The following is a 17149-nucleotide window of genomic DNA, read 5'->3' as shown; positions in this document are numbered from 1 at the left end:
GTCCCTGTGCTGTAAACCGGGGTGAGGAGTCCGGGGTGCGGTGCTGCTGCAGACACTTGAGATTTAACAAGCATTAGGAGCAGCCTCGGGCACACCCTTAGGAAGGTCCACTCCATTTCTGGCCCCTCTGTGTGGAGAGAGTAAAATTTCAGGGCTGCCTCGGAGGGGAAGCCCAGAGCCCAGGCTCCCACCAGACCACCCAAGGACCAACTAAATAATCATCCTCTGGTGACAGGCAAAGGCCCTCGTGGAACTCTGAGGAGCCCCAGCAAAGGCTGTGACCACGACCCAAGTTCTGGGGAGCCAGATATGTCCACCTCAGGACTCCTTTGGGTTCAGAACCTGGGCTCGTCCTTCAAAGTCCATCTGTCAGGAGGCCTTGGTGACAGCCTGCTATCTGAACACAAGAAAAGAAATTGCTTTTCCTCTACAAAGCGCTGGGGCTTCTTACCATCCCTCCTTCTTCCAGCACCAGTTCACATTTGTGCCAGCCACGCTCAGCTAGCAGCCCGGGGGCAGGGGGACAGTGGGGAGGGGCCATGGAAGCACTTCGTGCCAAGTCTTGGTATTTTCTCTAGGGAAGGGTCGTCCACACGGAGGCTCCCAGGGTCTCATGCCACGGTGGCATTTAGGCTTCTCTTGGTGTGCTCTGGAAGTCTTTCAGACACAAGAAATTCTCTGGTTGTCACTGAATTTTTCAAATATGGATTTGGTGCTCCTTCCTCACAGAGACAGTCTGGCCCTAAATTCGGACCAGAAAAGAGAAGTTGCTCTTTGGCTTCTGAGCAGGTCCCAGCCGACATTCTCAAACACAGGTGTTGCGATTTTCTGGGAGGAATCTCAGTGGAAACCAGGGACTCCTCAAAACTCTTCCCTGGGGGACAGTCAAGCCTGTAGGGAGAGGTCATGTACTCATTCTTTTCACCTCCCAAAATGTTTTCCTGACTCTTTTCAGCTTCCTCTATAGAAACGTCTTCCAGAAAATTCTCAAAGTTCACCACCAACTTGTCAATAAGGTCGCTGGGGGTAGAATATGGTTTTAGGATCCTGTCTTCTTCCAGGTTCAGAGAGTCATCAAATTCCTTCAGATTTAGTTTATCCTGGACAAGAAAAAGGAACATCCCAAAATGATCATTCAGGGACTACACTTGATGTAGCCAAAAGCTCATCAGGCTTGAGACACCAGATGCCTCACTCTTGAACAGCACCCCACATTCCTCCCAGGCCCAGAAGTGGTGGCCGGTCATCTCCATGAGCCCTTTCATGGGAGCTGGGAAAGAGGGGCCCATTTCCTGAGAAATGGCACCCTGGATTCAAACAATTTCTTCTTCTAGAGAACTGAAGGCCATTTTCCACACAATCATATGTTTGTAACACCCCAGTTAAGATGGAAACGTTAAAGTTAGAGCCCTTAGAGATGGAAAAGCCACTATCAGAAAGACAGACTTGCCTAACATCACCAGAAAATCAAAGGTGGCCTCATGGCAGAGACGGCATCTTTGTCATTTTTGTATCCCTAGGGCTTAGCCCAGTGCCAGGAATGCAGTGGGTGACTAATAAGTGCTTGATGGAGAGCCCAACCTACAGATTATTCAAAAAACACTTCAGGCATCACACAACATTGCCTATGATTCATTTACTCTCTAAGTAACTTTTCATATGTAGGAAAGTAAATAGGGTAATGTAAGACTGATAACAGAGAGAAGAAAATAGAAATAAAGTCCACTAACAAAAATATCCACGTTAGAAAAAAAGACTAATAAAATAAACAAAGACTACTATTTAAAATTTCTAGATCAAAGAAAAACTGGAGACTGTTTTTCAATAATAAGGATTGAAAGGTTATATTGGGGCTTACTTCTACTTAAACAAGAAATTAAACCTTAAAAATTCATAACAATTTTCAATTTAAAAACTTAGGAAAAGGAGGGTTTCTACTTAAGGAATATGCACTCAAAAACCCCAATGCCAATTGAATAAAGTTTGAAAAACACCTCGAGGCAGCCTGTGGACAGCTCTGCCCACCAACATCCCCTGGCTATCCAAACTGATTTCCTCTTCGCTGCTTTTCAAAGGGCCTCAACTCTTACAGCCAGGCCCCGTCTCCCCACAATTAGACAGTCAAGTCAAGAAGGGTAGGGCTGGGCTCTGTCATCTGCGGCATCCTTTGTGGAACCAGCTCCATCCTGGGAACACACTGGTGCTCATGAGCCTGGTGAAGCCCCTCCCTCTTGTCCAAAGAATGAGGTCAAAGTCTGTCCAGGAAGGCGGATTCCATCTGCCCCCCCACCCCCGCCCCCCACCACTCCCTGGCCCTTTTCAACCTCAAGTTCTCTTCATGTGAAAAGCTCAGCCCAGGACTCCGCCCCATCTCCGTCCACCCTGTCCACCTCCCACAGCCAGGCTGCACAATGATTTCCTTAATAAAAACAGGGGCGTTTACCTTGAAATCATCTCCACGCCATGTGGCTATACTACTTTCAGCAGGATTGGGGACATTGGGCCAACACAGGTGAGTCAATCTGCTAATAAGAGATAAGATTTTAAAACAAGAAATGAGTCCAGCAAGTATTTTATATATACCGTATAGCTGAGCCGAAAGAGTGAGGCTTTGCTGAGAGGAACTGTATGGCTCCCTATTAACTAAGGGCCTCCTGATAGAAATCGGGAAAGGGAAGTGTAATAGTTTGGAGAAGAGGGTAAAAGTGCAAGCTATTTATGGGATGTGATGGGAGGAGACTTCTGCCCACACAAAGCTATTCCTTCCTTCCCCCTCTCTTGCTCCTGCATGTCCATACCTGGTTCCGTTGCTGGAAACTGCAGCACCATGGCCATTCCTTTGAGATTTATTCCCCGGAAAGGGTAACATTCTAAGCCTTACAAGCTACCCACACTTCAGAGCAGGGGTTCTCAAAGTGTGCTCCTAACCAGCAGCCACAGCAACACCTGGGAACTTGTTAGAATTGCAAATTCTCGGGCTTCACCCCAGAACCATGGAATGAGAAACCCTTGCAGGGGGGCCTGATTCTGATGCACACAAAGGTTAAACCGATTTCCTAAGTGCATAATGTACAAGAATTCGTGCTGCTGGCTTGATTACAACCTGCACTGGTAACTGAGGTTGCATTAGCTTGACCATTAACTAAGTGCAGCTGCTTGGCAGAGAAAGCCCACAACTATTCAATCTGGAGAGAGAGCTCTACCAGGGAAAGACCATCAGGGTAGCACGGGCTCACTGCAGAGAGAAAGCACAAGACCGTGAAGACACGCTTGCTTCCCCACAGTGACCAGCACAGGCAGGACAAAGGCCCCTACAGCCAGCCCTGCGACAGTGCAAGCAAGCAACAAGTTTGTGCAGGCATACAACTGGCCAGCACTCCAACTCCATGGGATGCTGCTCCCTGCTCTAGCTGCCAGAGAGGCTTGCAAGAAGGCCTCTGGAAGATGAGACAAAGGGCATCTAGTCTCAGATGGTAAATGCAGCAGAGGAAGCCTATGGGGCAGCTGGCACTCTCCCGGCCTCCCACCTGGTGTGTGGCGTGATGGGAGGTGAAAGTCCTCTTGCTTGGTCAGACCTGTGATAAGCCACAGAGTACAGCCTCTAATAATCTCAATAAATATGTACCAAATGAATAAATGAATGAACAACCCATTAATGGTAGAGTGTCTTCTCCTACGAAGCACCCATGATGCCTTCCACTCCTTTTTGTCCCTGGTTTTCAAGGCACCCACTGTTGCCTATAAACTCACTTGGGTTTTTTGAGACTATATGCCACCGTCAGGATGATGAGAATAAGAAGCCCTCCTCCAGTCAGAGAAGTTATAAGGAACATCTCAAAGACACCTTTGGGAAAAGGAGAACAAAAGTCAGTAGTAAGTTCAGTTCCTCACTTTCTTGACAAAAATCAAAGATTAACTTTTTCTTCTAGTAGCTTTGGCAACACAATTTCTTATTAGCTCTCTTTCAATTAAAAGAACCCTGGGATTTGTAGCTTCCCATCCAGTTGTCTTCTCCCTGCATGATATATTGTGTTTGCCAGGCCCATGTTCAAACTTCACTCATTCAACAACTATTTATTGAGCACTTACTATTTGCCAAACACGATTCTGGGTAATAAAACAAACACCAATAAGTTAGAAATACAAGATCCCAACTCTTACAGAGCTGGCATTCTGGTAAAGGATCCAGACATTAAATAACATGAGATGATTTCAGATAAAACAGGATAATAAGATAGAGAGTACCTGGGTACAGTGGAAGGGAGGGTAGCAACTTTAGATAGGGTGGCCAAGGAAGAAGCGAAATTCAAGCTGATCTTAATAATGAGAAGGAGCCAGCCATGCAAAAGTATAACAGGCAGAAGGAACAGTGGATGCAAAAGCTTTGACACAGGAACAAGGCGAGGAACATAAATGGAGACAGAAAATGGTAGATGATGAGGTCAGATGATGAAGGACCCTGAAAGCTATAGGAAGGAGTTTGGATTTTATTTATAATACAATAAAAGTAAATGGTGGGTTTTAAGCAGGGCATCTAGGGTTTGAAACTGTGGCTGCTGTGTGGAAAATGGATTGTAAAGGATCAGAGACGGACACAGGGTGATCTATGATCTGTAGATCAGGAAACTTCGAGGCTCCCAAGCAGGCTCTTGCCTTCATTTTGCCCCTTGGAGAAAATCCCATGAGCTGATACAATTTGTACCTAGTGTTATGAAAATATAATATGATTCTAAAAGATTTTAAACAGCAAGATCAAAAAGAGTTCCAAAAGGCAATCTTAATCCATAAAAACAGAACATGTTTTCTATGTAAAAACACATGCTATGCTCACATTTTCCAGAGTTATAAAGCTCTTTTATTCTTTAAAAATGTGATAGAACAGGCTTTCATGACTATTTCAAACAGACAATTTTTGCCTTGACCAGTTATTGCAAAACTTGGCAATGTTCCTTTGTTTTTAATCTAAACAGTTGTTCATTCCTTAAAACAGTTTTAGTATATACTTAACAATCAAATCTCTGCCACTCAAGGACTTGGCAAAATTAACATATTTCTCTGTTTTTCCCATTCTCCTTCCTTCTTTCTGCTTCATCTCACTTCTCATTCCATGTTCCTTCCCTCTTGAACATCTCCCTTAACCAACCATCATATGAAGCTACATTCTATTTTACATTACTTCTGGTAGGTATTAAATTTTTCTTGCTCCCTAGTTTTTAATGTAAAAGCTGGTAAGTCCAACATATCACTGATCTTTCTGTCCAAAAAAACTTCACAAATGAGATGAGGTTAAGCGCCTTCCTGTAGGCTTGGTCAACCAAGGTTTTCCCTCCAAGGCCCTGTAGTGTAGTATCCTCTGACTTGCGGAAGCTGTTGACTATAAGCTTGGGGACCGCCTTGGGGCAGGAGTTGGCAAGTGCTGAGGCTGAAGCTAGCATTAACTGGACACCTCCTCCTCGAGATGATTGGCGGCTGCCTATGAGGAAGGAGCAAAATGACGCTGCTTTCCAAATTCTGCTCTCAGTTTGCCTGCTCTCCCTCCTGCCTCCTCGTCCATGTGCCTTCCAGGAAGGTCAATGAGCCAGAGAGCAGGACGGCTCCTCTCACCTCGGTACTGCCACTCATTGGGCTTCCACCCGCCTTTGGCAAACACCGTTTCTCACTGACCTAAGGCAAATGCCAAGGAGAGGTACTCAGGGCTTGACAGCAACACTCACTGATTGACAATGTCTTGAACTTTATCGTTGTCCCATTGGCTCCCCCAGCACTGGTGCTGGCCATGACCTGAACAGTGTAAGAGGTCTTTCGTGCCAGGGACTCCAGGCCATACTGCAGCATGCTGGAGTTGACTGTCTTGGCTAAAGGAAAAACACAGAAGTCAAACACCACAGGCAAGCCAGACTAAAAGCTGTGTTTTAGTAGCACCAAAGTAAGAACAATTGGAACCTGTAATTCCAAGGTTGGCCATCTCATACTCCAACCCCTATGCATGTTGTGCTTAAAATTAGCCCAGCAAGATGGATCAAAGACCTAAATATAAGAGTTAAAACTGTAAAAACTCTTAGAAGACAACATAGGGTAAAATCTTCATGACCTTGAATTTCACAATGGTTTCTTATACATGATGCCAAAGGCACAAGTAGCAAAATAGGTTAAATTGGATTTCATTAAAATTAAAAGCTTTTGTGCATCAGAAGAACAACACTAAGAAAATAAAAAGCCAACCCACAGAATAAGAGAAAATATTTACACGTCATACATGTGATAAGGAATTTATATCCAGAATATATAAAGAACTCTCATAATTCAACAACAAAAAGGCAATCCAATTTAAAAATAAGCAAAGAGATTAAAAAGACATTTCTCCAAAGAAGATATGCAAATGGCCAATAACTACATGAAAAGATGCTCAACTTCATTAGGCATTAGGGAAATGCACATCAACGAGATACCACTTCTCACCCAGTAGGATAGCCATAATAATTTTTTTTAAATGCAAAGTAACAAATGTTGACAAGGATGCAGAGAAGTTGAAACCCTCATACATTGCTGGTGAGAATGTAAAGTGGTGTAGTAGCTATGCAAAACAGTTTGGTGGTTCCTCAATAAGTTAAACTGGAATTACCATATGATTCAGGAATTTTACTTGTAGGTATATACCCAAAAGAATTGAAAGCATGGACTCCAACAGATATCTGTATACCAATGTTCATAGCATCACTATTCACAGTAGCCAAAAGGTTGAAATAATTGATGAATGGATAATCCATTGATAATTCACCAGCTGATGAATGGATAAACAAAACAGGGACTATCCATATGATGACATATTATTTAGTTGTGAAAAGGAATGAAATACTAATTCATGCTCTGACATGGATGCACTTTGAAAACATTATGCTAAGTAAAAGAAGCCAGACACAAGGCCACATACTGTATGATTCTATTTATATGAAATATCCAGAACAGGCAATCCCCATACAGACAGAAAGTACTTTGGTGGTTACCAGGGACTGTGGGAAGAGGAGAATGAAGAGTGACCAATTGATGGGTACAGCTCTTCTGTTTGAGTGAAAATAAAAAGGTTCTGGAAAAACATAGTGGTGATGGTTGCACAATATTGTGAATATTCTTAATGCCCCTAAATTTTACACTTTCAAATGTTTAAAATGGTAAATTTTATGTTACATGTATTTTACATAACACAAAAATTTTAGCCTAAACAGGAATCTAAGCTAATCCAGAATTTAGAATGTCAGGAGACATTATGGACTCAAGAAAAACAGCATGACTTGGCAGTGAGCAGTAGAAGTCATGGTACGGGGTCTGTCCCCCTCCACTCTTTTAAGCCAGGGATACCCTTCCAGGAACAATGGAGCTCCCGGGAGGTCAGCGTTCAGGGCCTGATCAGCACAAATCATATCAACTCCTCCCATTCCTACAGGACTCTCGGGTACATCACTTTGCTCTCATTTAAACCCCCAAACCCTCAAAAGGTGGGTGCTCTTGGCCCCATTTTCAGAGAGGCTCAAAGAAGCTAAGTGATTCATACAAGGTTGTAGGTCCCAACCATGGGAACCACCCTATAATAGGTCTATCCATAGCATCTATGTGGGGTTTTTTCATCCTGGCTATGGGCACACTTACAGAATTCTTTTCCATCTTCAGCTTGGCAAAATATGGTATAGTTACTGATGATACCATTTCTCTGACTCTTGGGAATCTCTTTCCATGTGATCGTGACTGTTTTGACACCAATGTCCTCCACCTTGGTCACAGGACCTTCTGTTGGAACTGGAAAGAACAGGGAGATAAATGATAAACACTGAATCACACCCCAGCAGATCCTCCTCCCACCGAGGCTCTGGCCAGTACTCAGACCAAAACCACAGCACTGGAGGTGGAAGGTGAGGGCGGGGTAGGGAATTAATGAATCAACTTCTTGGGAAAATTGTTTTCTCATAAGAACAAATACTACATTTGATCTTAGCCAAAAGGCCGAGAAGCAATGGGAAAATTGTTTTCTGGAGTCACCCATCTTAAGAGAAGTGACACCAAAGACCAGAGAAAAGGTACTTTCTTGTAGACCCCTCACTCCAATTTGGTACTCAGCTTTTCCATTCATATCTGTAAAGTGTAGCTATTATCAAATAGTGGAAGTTTATGCCTCCACAGGCTACATTTGAGTGGCAGATATTTTCCAGTGTTGAATCTGGAAGACGTGAACTTCCAAAAAAGATTAGTATAAACTCTGAGTAATTCACCAGTAAAGCCCTTGCTTATTGCTACACAATTAAAAATGAATTTTCATCATCTCTAACTTATCATGAACTCTCTAAATCTCCCTGAGGTGGTCTTAATTAAATGTTATTTCTGGTTGCCCCTACATTTGCAGTAGGTGTTGACTTTAGGTAAGTTATTTCACCTCCCTGAGCCTCAATTTTCCAACTGTGAAATGAGGGGATTGGACTTGATGATCTTTAATGTCCACCTCAGCTTTGAAATTCAGCAAATCCATAACCTGAGCCCAGCTGTGTCAAACATCCATAGGTCCCTACAGGATGAAGGTGCAGCACAAACAGACCCTCTCTGAATGTTGGACAGGCCCCAGGGTTTCCTGTCCCCCACAGGGCCTTGTCCATACATACCGCCCTCTTTGCCATAGGCCTGAATGGAATACGGCTCGCCCACTCGGTCTTGCAACACTGGATACACAGAGATGTTATAGCACCAGAAAGGTTTCAATTTATCTAGAAAAAAGAAAGAAAAAAATAAGCATGAGTACAGAGCGTGGCAGAGTGGAAGGAATGCTAGACTAAGAGTTATGGCCTAAGACTTATAGAAGATATTCCATTTCTCTGCAGTTTCCACATCTGGAAAATAAGAAGGTTAGGTTGGATGGTCTCTAATGTCTATTGCTGCTCTAAGATTTTCTAATTAGCTCATAGAACTGAACCCTGTTCCACTCTGACAAAATTACAGAGTCATCCAGGAAGAGAAAATAAGAGATCCAGTCCCTCCTCCGTCACTCATGTTATCATATATTTTGGGGCCACTGCAGAACGAAACTGAACCCTTCAGTCAACAGCATATCACCTTCGAGAACTCAGATAACACAAATTCTAGCCTGTCTACCTCCCTGCGTCCCTGCATGCCTATCACTCTTCATATGGATGCTATTCAGCATCAGGAAATGGCCAGAGGGACGGGATTGAACAGGTAAAGCCTCACTCATCGTACATGGGGCAGGGACTGTCTTGAAAAGAAGGCTGTTCCCTATATCAATCACCTGGGGAAAGGGCCTAGCTCTTAAATAGGCAACCAGAACTGAAGGGAGTGTCCTAGGTAGGACAGATGGGATCCAAACTCTGGTGTAATCTACAAGATAATCAGAACATCTGAGAAGGGCTCTCTTTTGGTGCGTGTTAACATGGTGTTTTCTGCCTGGAGACAGGTCAGATACGTGGTCCAATACCCACAGCTTTCTGAGCCAACCTTGCCTGGGAGATGCCAGGAGGTGTGCCACTTCCCTAAGCTTGCATGAGCTTGTCAAACGCTATTAACCACATTTACAGCTTTGAAGCCAAAGTTAAAGATTTCAAAACTGATGGAAATGAAACCAAATCTTGCCAGAGGGAACTTGTGGGTTCCGCACTGGATACCTTGCTGGATCGTCCAGTTCCTGGCCCGAGACACAGATTCCCAGGAAACAGCAGAGGGCTCTGAGTCCAAATCTGGGAACCACTCAACCATCCATGTGTCCACCTCTGGATCAGAGCTTTGCCATTCCACCACCAGCTGGTCCTGAGCAAGGCAGGCCTGCACGAGCTCAATGCACCAAAATGCTGAAAAGAGAGAAAAGGATGGCTTCACAGCTACCAACTCGTCCCCAAATGCAACAACCACAAATGCACCAACCACACTGTGCATTGCCCAAACTGTAAAACAAGGTCAAAGTTCAGGGTCTCCACTGCAGCCTCCGCATGGTGCCATTTTCATCCCTTTTATTGTATCCCTTTGCCTTATGCAACACCTTTGATGATTAAGTACCTTCTTAATCTTCCTTTACCTCCTCAAATTGACCTGTTTCCAGAAAAGGAAACACTAGAGAGCTGAGAACTAAAAGACTTACCTTTCAAAGGTGTTTATGCAAGTCAAAGGAAAGCAAACCTGAGACAGAGAATAAATCTCTGAAGGTGGAATTTCAGGCACCAGTAGTTGTGTGGCTGGGAAGGTGGGAGATGGTGACCCTAAAGTCACAGCAGGGAGATGGCTTCACACTTTATAGGGTAGCCCTACACAAACTGGATATGGTTTCCTATCCTTAAGGTAGCAAGAATTGTGTGCACCAGAGAGATAAAGACACACCCATCCAGTATTTATATGCTGGATCAGTATATAAATATGTAATTGGTAACATTTTCTACAGGACTGGCCAAAAACTCATCTCTGGGAACAGGCCACAAGGATGGCTTTAATATCGTGATTTCAAATCCAATATCTGGGATTTAATCAGAATCAGAGCACTATCTTATTGAAAATGTTCTGAACACACAGAAGAAAGGAGACCTATTTGGAGGTGCCATGAGGCAGAGAGGGAGGCACAAGGCCAACGGGGCTCAGAGATGACACGGTGTGGCTTCTCCCCCCTCACCCACTCCTCAGCACCCACAGCCTCAGCCTCCAAAACCTGCACCCACAGGAAGCGTGTTGCAATGGACATTAAAGACAATCCTGATAAGGGCAGAAGAGTGTCCTGTTTAAAAAAAAAAAAAGAAAGAAAAGAAGAAAAAAAAAGACAACAACCAAAAAGCCTTTTGAAGCTGGAAATCTAAGCCAAATGTAGGAATTTTCAGTGGGAACTGGAGGTCTCGCATCCTGCTACCCCTCAGCAAGAAGCCCTGGCAGGCTGGGTGCATATTTAGGAGTCTTGTTCTTGCAAGCCACAGTTTACGGATCCTTTCCCCAAACTAGGCCTTTCTGCGACACTCCAGCTGCGAGTCCTAGAAGGCAGGCCAGGTAGTTAGTTAACCTGAAAAGGTAGCTCTGAGAAAGGGCAACTGAGGCATGAAGGAACTGTGAAGCCAGAGAAGGGGCAGGGCCAGGGCCAAGGCCAGGGCCAGGGCCACAGAGCCTGGATGTCAACCCGGCCTACCCCCCAGGGCTCCAGCTCCCTCCTCCCTGCCTTCCTGCTCACAGTCCCCCCACCCCGCCCCATCCTCAGCCAGTCCCGGCTGTAAGTCATTGCTGTAGCATTTGAAACCTTCCCTGAACTCTTTCAGCAGACAGTGTCCTTACTGTTTGTGCGTGTTACCTGGTTGGGATAACTTTAAGATGTAACTTACATTCCAGAGTTCCCCTGCAGGATCTGGCAGAAACCACCCTACCAGAGACTTCTATCTCAGATTGCACCTGTTAGGGGTTGCATTGTGTCCACCCAAAAAGATATCCCCAGTACCACAGAATGTGACCTTATTTGGAAATAGGGCCACTGCAGATTTAATCAGTTAAGATGGCAGGCCCTTAACCCAATATGACTGGTGTCCTTATAAGAAAAGAGGAATTTGGCTGAGCATGGTGGCTCATGTCTATAATCCCAGTGCTTTGGGAAGCCAAGGCAGGAGGATCACTTGAGGCCAGGAGTTTGAGACCAGCCTGGGCAACATAGTGAGACCCATCTCTACAAAAAAATTTAAAAAAGAATTAGCCAGGTATGGTGGCACACACCTGTGGTCCTAGCTACTCAGGAAGCTGAGGTGGGAGGATCGCTTGAGCCCAGGAGTTTGAGATTACAGTCAAAACTAAGATTGCACCACAGAGTGAGACACCCTATGTTTTTTTTTGTTGTTGTTGTTTTTTGTTTTTAAAGGGAATTTGGACACAGAAACAGAGACACAAAGGAAGCTGGGCATGTGGAGACCAAAGCAGAGATTGGCGTTATTGGTGTTACTGGAGCTGCCGCAAGAAGCAGGAAGAGGTAAGGAAGGATCCTCCCCTAGAGACTTTAGCGGGAGTGTGGCCCAGCCAACACCTTGATCTTGGACTTCTAGCCTGCAGAGCCACCAGACAACAAACTTCTGTTGTTTCAAGCCTCACAGTCTGTGGTGCTTTGTTAGCAGCCCTAGGAAAATCAGACAGCACCTTTGGCTCAGCCGCCTCCCTCTTCCTTTTCCGGTCTCCCTGCAGGCACTTTCTCAATAAATGACTTGCCCACAAATCCGGACCCGAAGATGAGTGAGCTCTGGTTCCTAATCTCACACTCCTCCTCACTGGAGCTCTGAGGAGCAGGAGGAGCCAGGTCTAAAGTGCCAATTGTGCTACAGAGACTGAGGAAGCCACAGGGATGTGGAAAAGGTCCCATGAAACCAAGAGCCAACCTTGAAAGGGGAAAAGGCCTGGCAACGTCAAGCAGTGCTGAAAGAGAAGTTTCCAAACAATCGCTCTACTGAATATAAACTAATTGCTGGGTCCTTCCATCAGTCAACAAGAACTTTTAAAGCAATTACTCCAAATACAACACATCCCCAGGTGTGGTAGGAAACAGGGATCCTTCCTTGGAAAACAGGGAAGGGGCTTTGGCTGTGAACACCATGAATTTCTTGTGATTTGCATGAAGACAGTCACTCCATAGCTACGGAATCTGTGCTCAGGGGCTGGCGGTGCCTTCCCTTTGCAAGCTGTCCTGGCCCTACCTGACCTCTGCCCCAACTCGATTCTGACGTCCTCCTTGGGCCCCCCGACCACACAGTGGCTGTGCTTTTCCCGCAGCTGCCTGCTGGCTAAGGTCTCACAGAACACAGAGGATGTTCAGGCAGAAGGAACCTACCTGAAGGTTCGTCTATTCCTACCCATTATGCGAAAGAGGGGAACGTGGAGGCCCACAGAGGTCCAACCACTTCAGCATCACACAATATCTCTGACCAGAATTACAAGTCACTTTATTAATACCAGGGCCAAGATTCTGGACAAAGTATATTGTACAAGTCTGGAATCGTGCAGACCTGAGCTGGAATCCCACCCGAGAGACCTGGGGCAAATTACTAAGCTTTCCTGAATCTGTGCATCATCTCTACAATGGACCTAACAGTACCTACATCATGAGTCATTTCAAGGCTAAACTGAGATAACCTATGTTGCCTTAGCACAATGCCTGTACTATATTAATGGAAACTATATGATAATTATACTTAATGCTAGTTTTACTTACAAAAATAATTATTATTATAACTATTTTCCGATTGCCTCCACCTTATTAAACAAAATTCTGTAGAACATTACTTTTTTATAAGGCTCGGACAGAGGTCTGTAAACTTCCTCTGGGAAGACTCAGATAGTCAATATTTTAGGTTTTGTGGGCTAGATGGTCTCTGTCCCAACTACTCAGTTCTGCCACTGTAGCCCAAAAGAAGTCATAGATAATGTGTAAACCAATAGGTGTGGCTGTGTTCCAATAAAGCCTCATTTCCAAATACAGGCGTCAGGCCAGATTTGGCCCCCAAGCTGTCGTTTGTCAGCATCTGGTCTAGGACATTATAATTGATGATCATACTGATGATTCTGACACAAAGCCAGAAAAAAACCTAAGTGAATTTAGCACAATTTTAGTGAAGGTATTTTTGTAGTGTTTTTAAAGTTGATCATCCATGTTCAATGGAAATTTAATTAATCAGAAATTTTATTAAAAATGACAACAGTAACAATCAGCACTAGACAAAGCATTTTACATACACAATCTTATTTAATCCTCACAATAGCTCTATGAGGTAGGTATTAGTAATATTATATAATAGCTCTATTTTACAAGTAGGTTAGGTAATTTGCCCAAGGTTAATGGTATCTTGTGGAAGAGTCAAGATTTGAACCCAGGCCGGGCACGGTGGCTCACGCCTGTCATCCTAGCACTCTGGGAGGCCGAGGCAGGAGGATCTCTTTGAGGTCAGGAGTTCGAGATCAGCCTGAGCAAAAGCAAGACCCTGTCCCTACTAAAAATAGAAAGAAATTATCTGGACAACTAAAAATATATATAGAAAAAAATTAGCCGGGCATGGTGGTGCATACCTGTAGTCCCAGCTACTCAGGAGGCTGAGGCAGGAGGATTGCTTGAGTCCAGGAGTTTGAGGTTGCTGTGAGCTAGGCTGACGCTACAGCACTCTAGCCTGGGCAACAAAATGAGACTCTGTCTCAAAAAAAAAAAAAAAAAAAAAAAAAGATTTGAACCCAGGGCTGTTGGGTTCCAAAGCTCATGCTTTTATCCCCTACTCTCTGCTGCCTCCCATTCTGGGGCCACATTAGATGACTATTCAACAGCACTCCTTTAACAAAGAAGGTGTACCACAATGAAGTGGGTTAAGTTTAAGGAGAAGAGAAGGAAGGGAGCACAGGCAGAGAAGTCTAGAGCGGGTGCACAAATGCCTGAACCAGTCCGGGTCTAAGCAACCAGAGCAGAGGTGGCAAACCGGAGAGAACATTCCTAACCATGCTGTGTTTCAACAAATAGTTACTGAGCACCTGCTCCATGCCAACTGCTCTATGCTATTTTAGGTGTCGGAAATCAGGTTGAAAACGAAAAGAAAAGAAAAACAGACAAAAATCCTTGCCCTCATGGAACTTGCATCCTATTTAGGGAGAGAAAGGTAATAAAATAAATGAGAAAATATATGGAATAAGGGACGGTACTAAGTTCCACAGAGAAAAGTAAAGCAAAGAAGAGGAAATCTACGGCCTGCAGTTCTTTGAATGAGAGTCAAAGAAGGTATATTTGACCTTCAGAACAGGATACAAAATATGAGTTTGCCTGGGAGCAGTAATGTTAAAAACTATGTAACCAAAAGTGTAATGAGCAATTTAGTGGCAAATATAAACATTAGAATTTTTCCTAACTTAGTCAAATGGAAGGGGAAAAAGGAAGAAAACAGGAAAGTGAGAATTAAGCCAAGGCTGGGGACCATCTGTGGGAGGAAGAGTTCAAGAAAGTGTTCAGTCACTGAGGACAAATGTAACAAATATGACAGTTTTATATCCAGCTCACACTCATTCAGACCAGAACAAATAAAAGGTGCACGTCGATCTAGGTTTATGACTTTGCATTATGTGATTTGTAAAGTCTCTGATTTTTAACACGGGCTTTGTTTAAGGGCACTTTATTTCAAGTGGCTTGTTAATTACCAGTAGAATCTGATTTCGTCACCATAGCCTAAAGGGTCCCCATTCCATTTTCATTTTGACTCAAGAGAAACAACTGCCTTTGAGAGGAGAGGGATGGCTCCTTGGCCAGTGGATGGGACCAGGCACCTAAGGAAGAAGTTGCCACTCTACTTACACTTTTCGTGAATAGCCGGAATTCTCAGGGTGGCTACTGGAGACTGGCCAAGAGAATTATATGACCTCACAGACACGGAATAGCTCTCGCCTCCCAAATGCAGTTCAAGCTGCCGGTTAGTGGTGTTCACTGCCTCTGTGAGATTAGTGTTGTTTTCTGGACAGTACCATATGTTGTAGCCAAGTGTTTTCTCCAGGACTGGGGCTCCTCTTGCATTCTGAACCCCAAGGAAACAACAAAAAAAGGAAGACACAGAGACAGTGATAAGTGGTGTAGGGTTTGGGGTAGGAGATAATGTTAACTATTAGGTGCTAAACTACAATTAGATAATTACTCCCTAGAGATGAATAACAAAACCTGGGCTGGGATATTAACTCTTCCAGTGCCAGAAGATAGGATTTACTAAATGGTACCTTGGTGATATCAATCCTTAACACAGGTTTAATTCCATGGGGCTAACCTAGGAGAATGCCCAAGCCAACGAAAGCAAGCCACCTTAATTTCCTTCTGACTGTGTCTTTCACTCCATCCCACACGTGTAGAGAGGTAAGAGCTAAAAAACCAAGCCGCTGAGCACATCCCAACTCTGGTCTGGCCCTGGGTCATCTCTTGCCCTGGTGCCCAAGGATTGGAAAGTTCTTATGCCCTTGTCTTTTATCTCCATGCCTTCCCCCCTGAGGAGGGGGCCAGCTTCCCTGGACCAGGCACCCAGCCAGGCATGGCAGCTAAGAGAACTAAAACATTCAGGGCTGCCCTACCAGTCCCAAACCTTTGGTGAGAAGCTTAAGGTGGAACTCCTGGGGCTTTAAACCAAACTCTTATTTTCAGCCTTGAACTTGGCCCCACTAACCAGATGTTCTGCCTAGAAGTCAACAAGCTGAGTATTTCCCAGAAATTATAGGGCTTCTCAGTTGTTCCTTTTCTGTTATTGATTACACACAGAGATGGAGCAGAATGACTAGGTCAGACAGGACTTCAGAAGTCACGTTGTCCCATTGCCCTCCCAGATCAGAAATTTCCTTTATGCCACTGACCCTGACACAAAAGATCAGCTAGACTCTTCCTAAAGACGGGGAGCCTTTTAACTCTCAAGACAACCCAGTCTGTCTTTTAAGTAACAGCTTTACTGAGATGTAATTCATATTCCATAAAATTCACTGTTTTAGCTGAGGTGGCTCACGCCTGTCATTCCAGCACTTTGGGAGGCCAAGGCTGGAGGATCACTTGAGGCCAGGAGTTTGAGACCCTGGCCTGTGTTGAACACCATAGAGAGACCCTGTCTCTACAAAAAATAAGAAAAATTAGCCAGGCATGGTGGTACATGCCTGCAGTCCCAGCTACTTGGGAGGCTGAGGCAGGAGGATCACGTGAGCCCAGGAGTTTGAGGCTGCAGTGAACTATGATTGGGCCACTGCACTCCAGCTTGGGCGACAGAGCCAGACCCTGTCTCAAAAAGAAAAAAAGAAATCACTGTTTTAAAGTGAATTCAATGTATTGTGAATTTAGAGTATATTCATAGAGTGGTGCAATCATCACCACTATCTAATTTTGGAACACTTTAGTACATTGTTTTTTAACCAACTCAAATTCTTAGAAAACTCTCTCCACATGAGGCAAAAAAGAGACCAGTTCCAAAGCGAGGGGGAGAAGGAGGAGGGCAGGGAAGTGATCTCCCCACTTCACAGGTTGGCCTACTTCACCCGTGCCCACTGCTATGTAGCGAAACCACATGTAGGTGTGTGAGAGTTTGCTTTCTTCCCCAAAAAATGTGTTGACAGGGTCATCTGTTTCCATACTTGACATCTAACAAAGAAACCGCAGCGTCTGGAACTG

At 44.5% G+C, this 17149-nt stretch overlaps 1 protein-coding gene and 1 pseudogene across 1 annotated transcript in view; both read right to left on the bottom strand.

Annotated features, from left to right (window-relative positions):
* Positions 1 to 504: 504 nt before the first annotated feature.
* The window catches only part of IL31RA (interleukin 31 receptor A), a 36011-nt gene continuing 19366 nt past the window's right edge, over positions 505 to 17149 (bottom strand). The window contains exons 5-12 of the mRNA XM_069492376.1: positions 15317 to 15533; positions 9660 to 9842; positions 8646 to 8747; positions 7645 to 7791; positions 5715 to 5855; positions 3751 to 3844; positions 2444 to 2525; positions 505 to 1100 (exon numbers count right to left, since the gene is read on the bottom strand). Coding sequence (XP_069348477.1) covers positions 612 to 1100; positions 2444 to 2525; positions 3751 to 3844; positions 5715 to 5855; positions 7645 to 7791; positions 8646 to 8747; positions 9660 to 9842; positions 15317 to 15533 — 1455 coding nt within the window. The 3' untranslated portion in view covers positions 505 to 611. The remainder of the gene's footprint in view (positions 1101 to 2443; positions 2526 to 3750; positions 3845 to 5714; positions 5856 to 7644; positions 7792 to 8645; positions 8748 to 9659; positions 9843 to 15316; positions 15534 to 17149) is intronic.
* LOC138398570 (U2 spliceosomal RNA) lies at positions 7900 to 8007 on the bottom strand (annotated as a pseudogene).

Source organism: Eulemur rufifrons, chromosome 17, assembly GCF_041146395.1.
Source record: "Eulemur rufifrons isolate Redbay chromosome 17, OSU_ERuf_1, whole genome shotgun sequence".
Lineage (NCBI taxonomy): Eukaryota > Metazoa > Chordata > Mammalia > Primates > Lemuridae > Eulemur > Eulemur rufifrons.
This window is presented reverse-complemented; position numbering and strand designations above follow the sequence as displayed.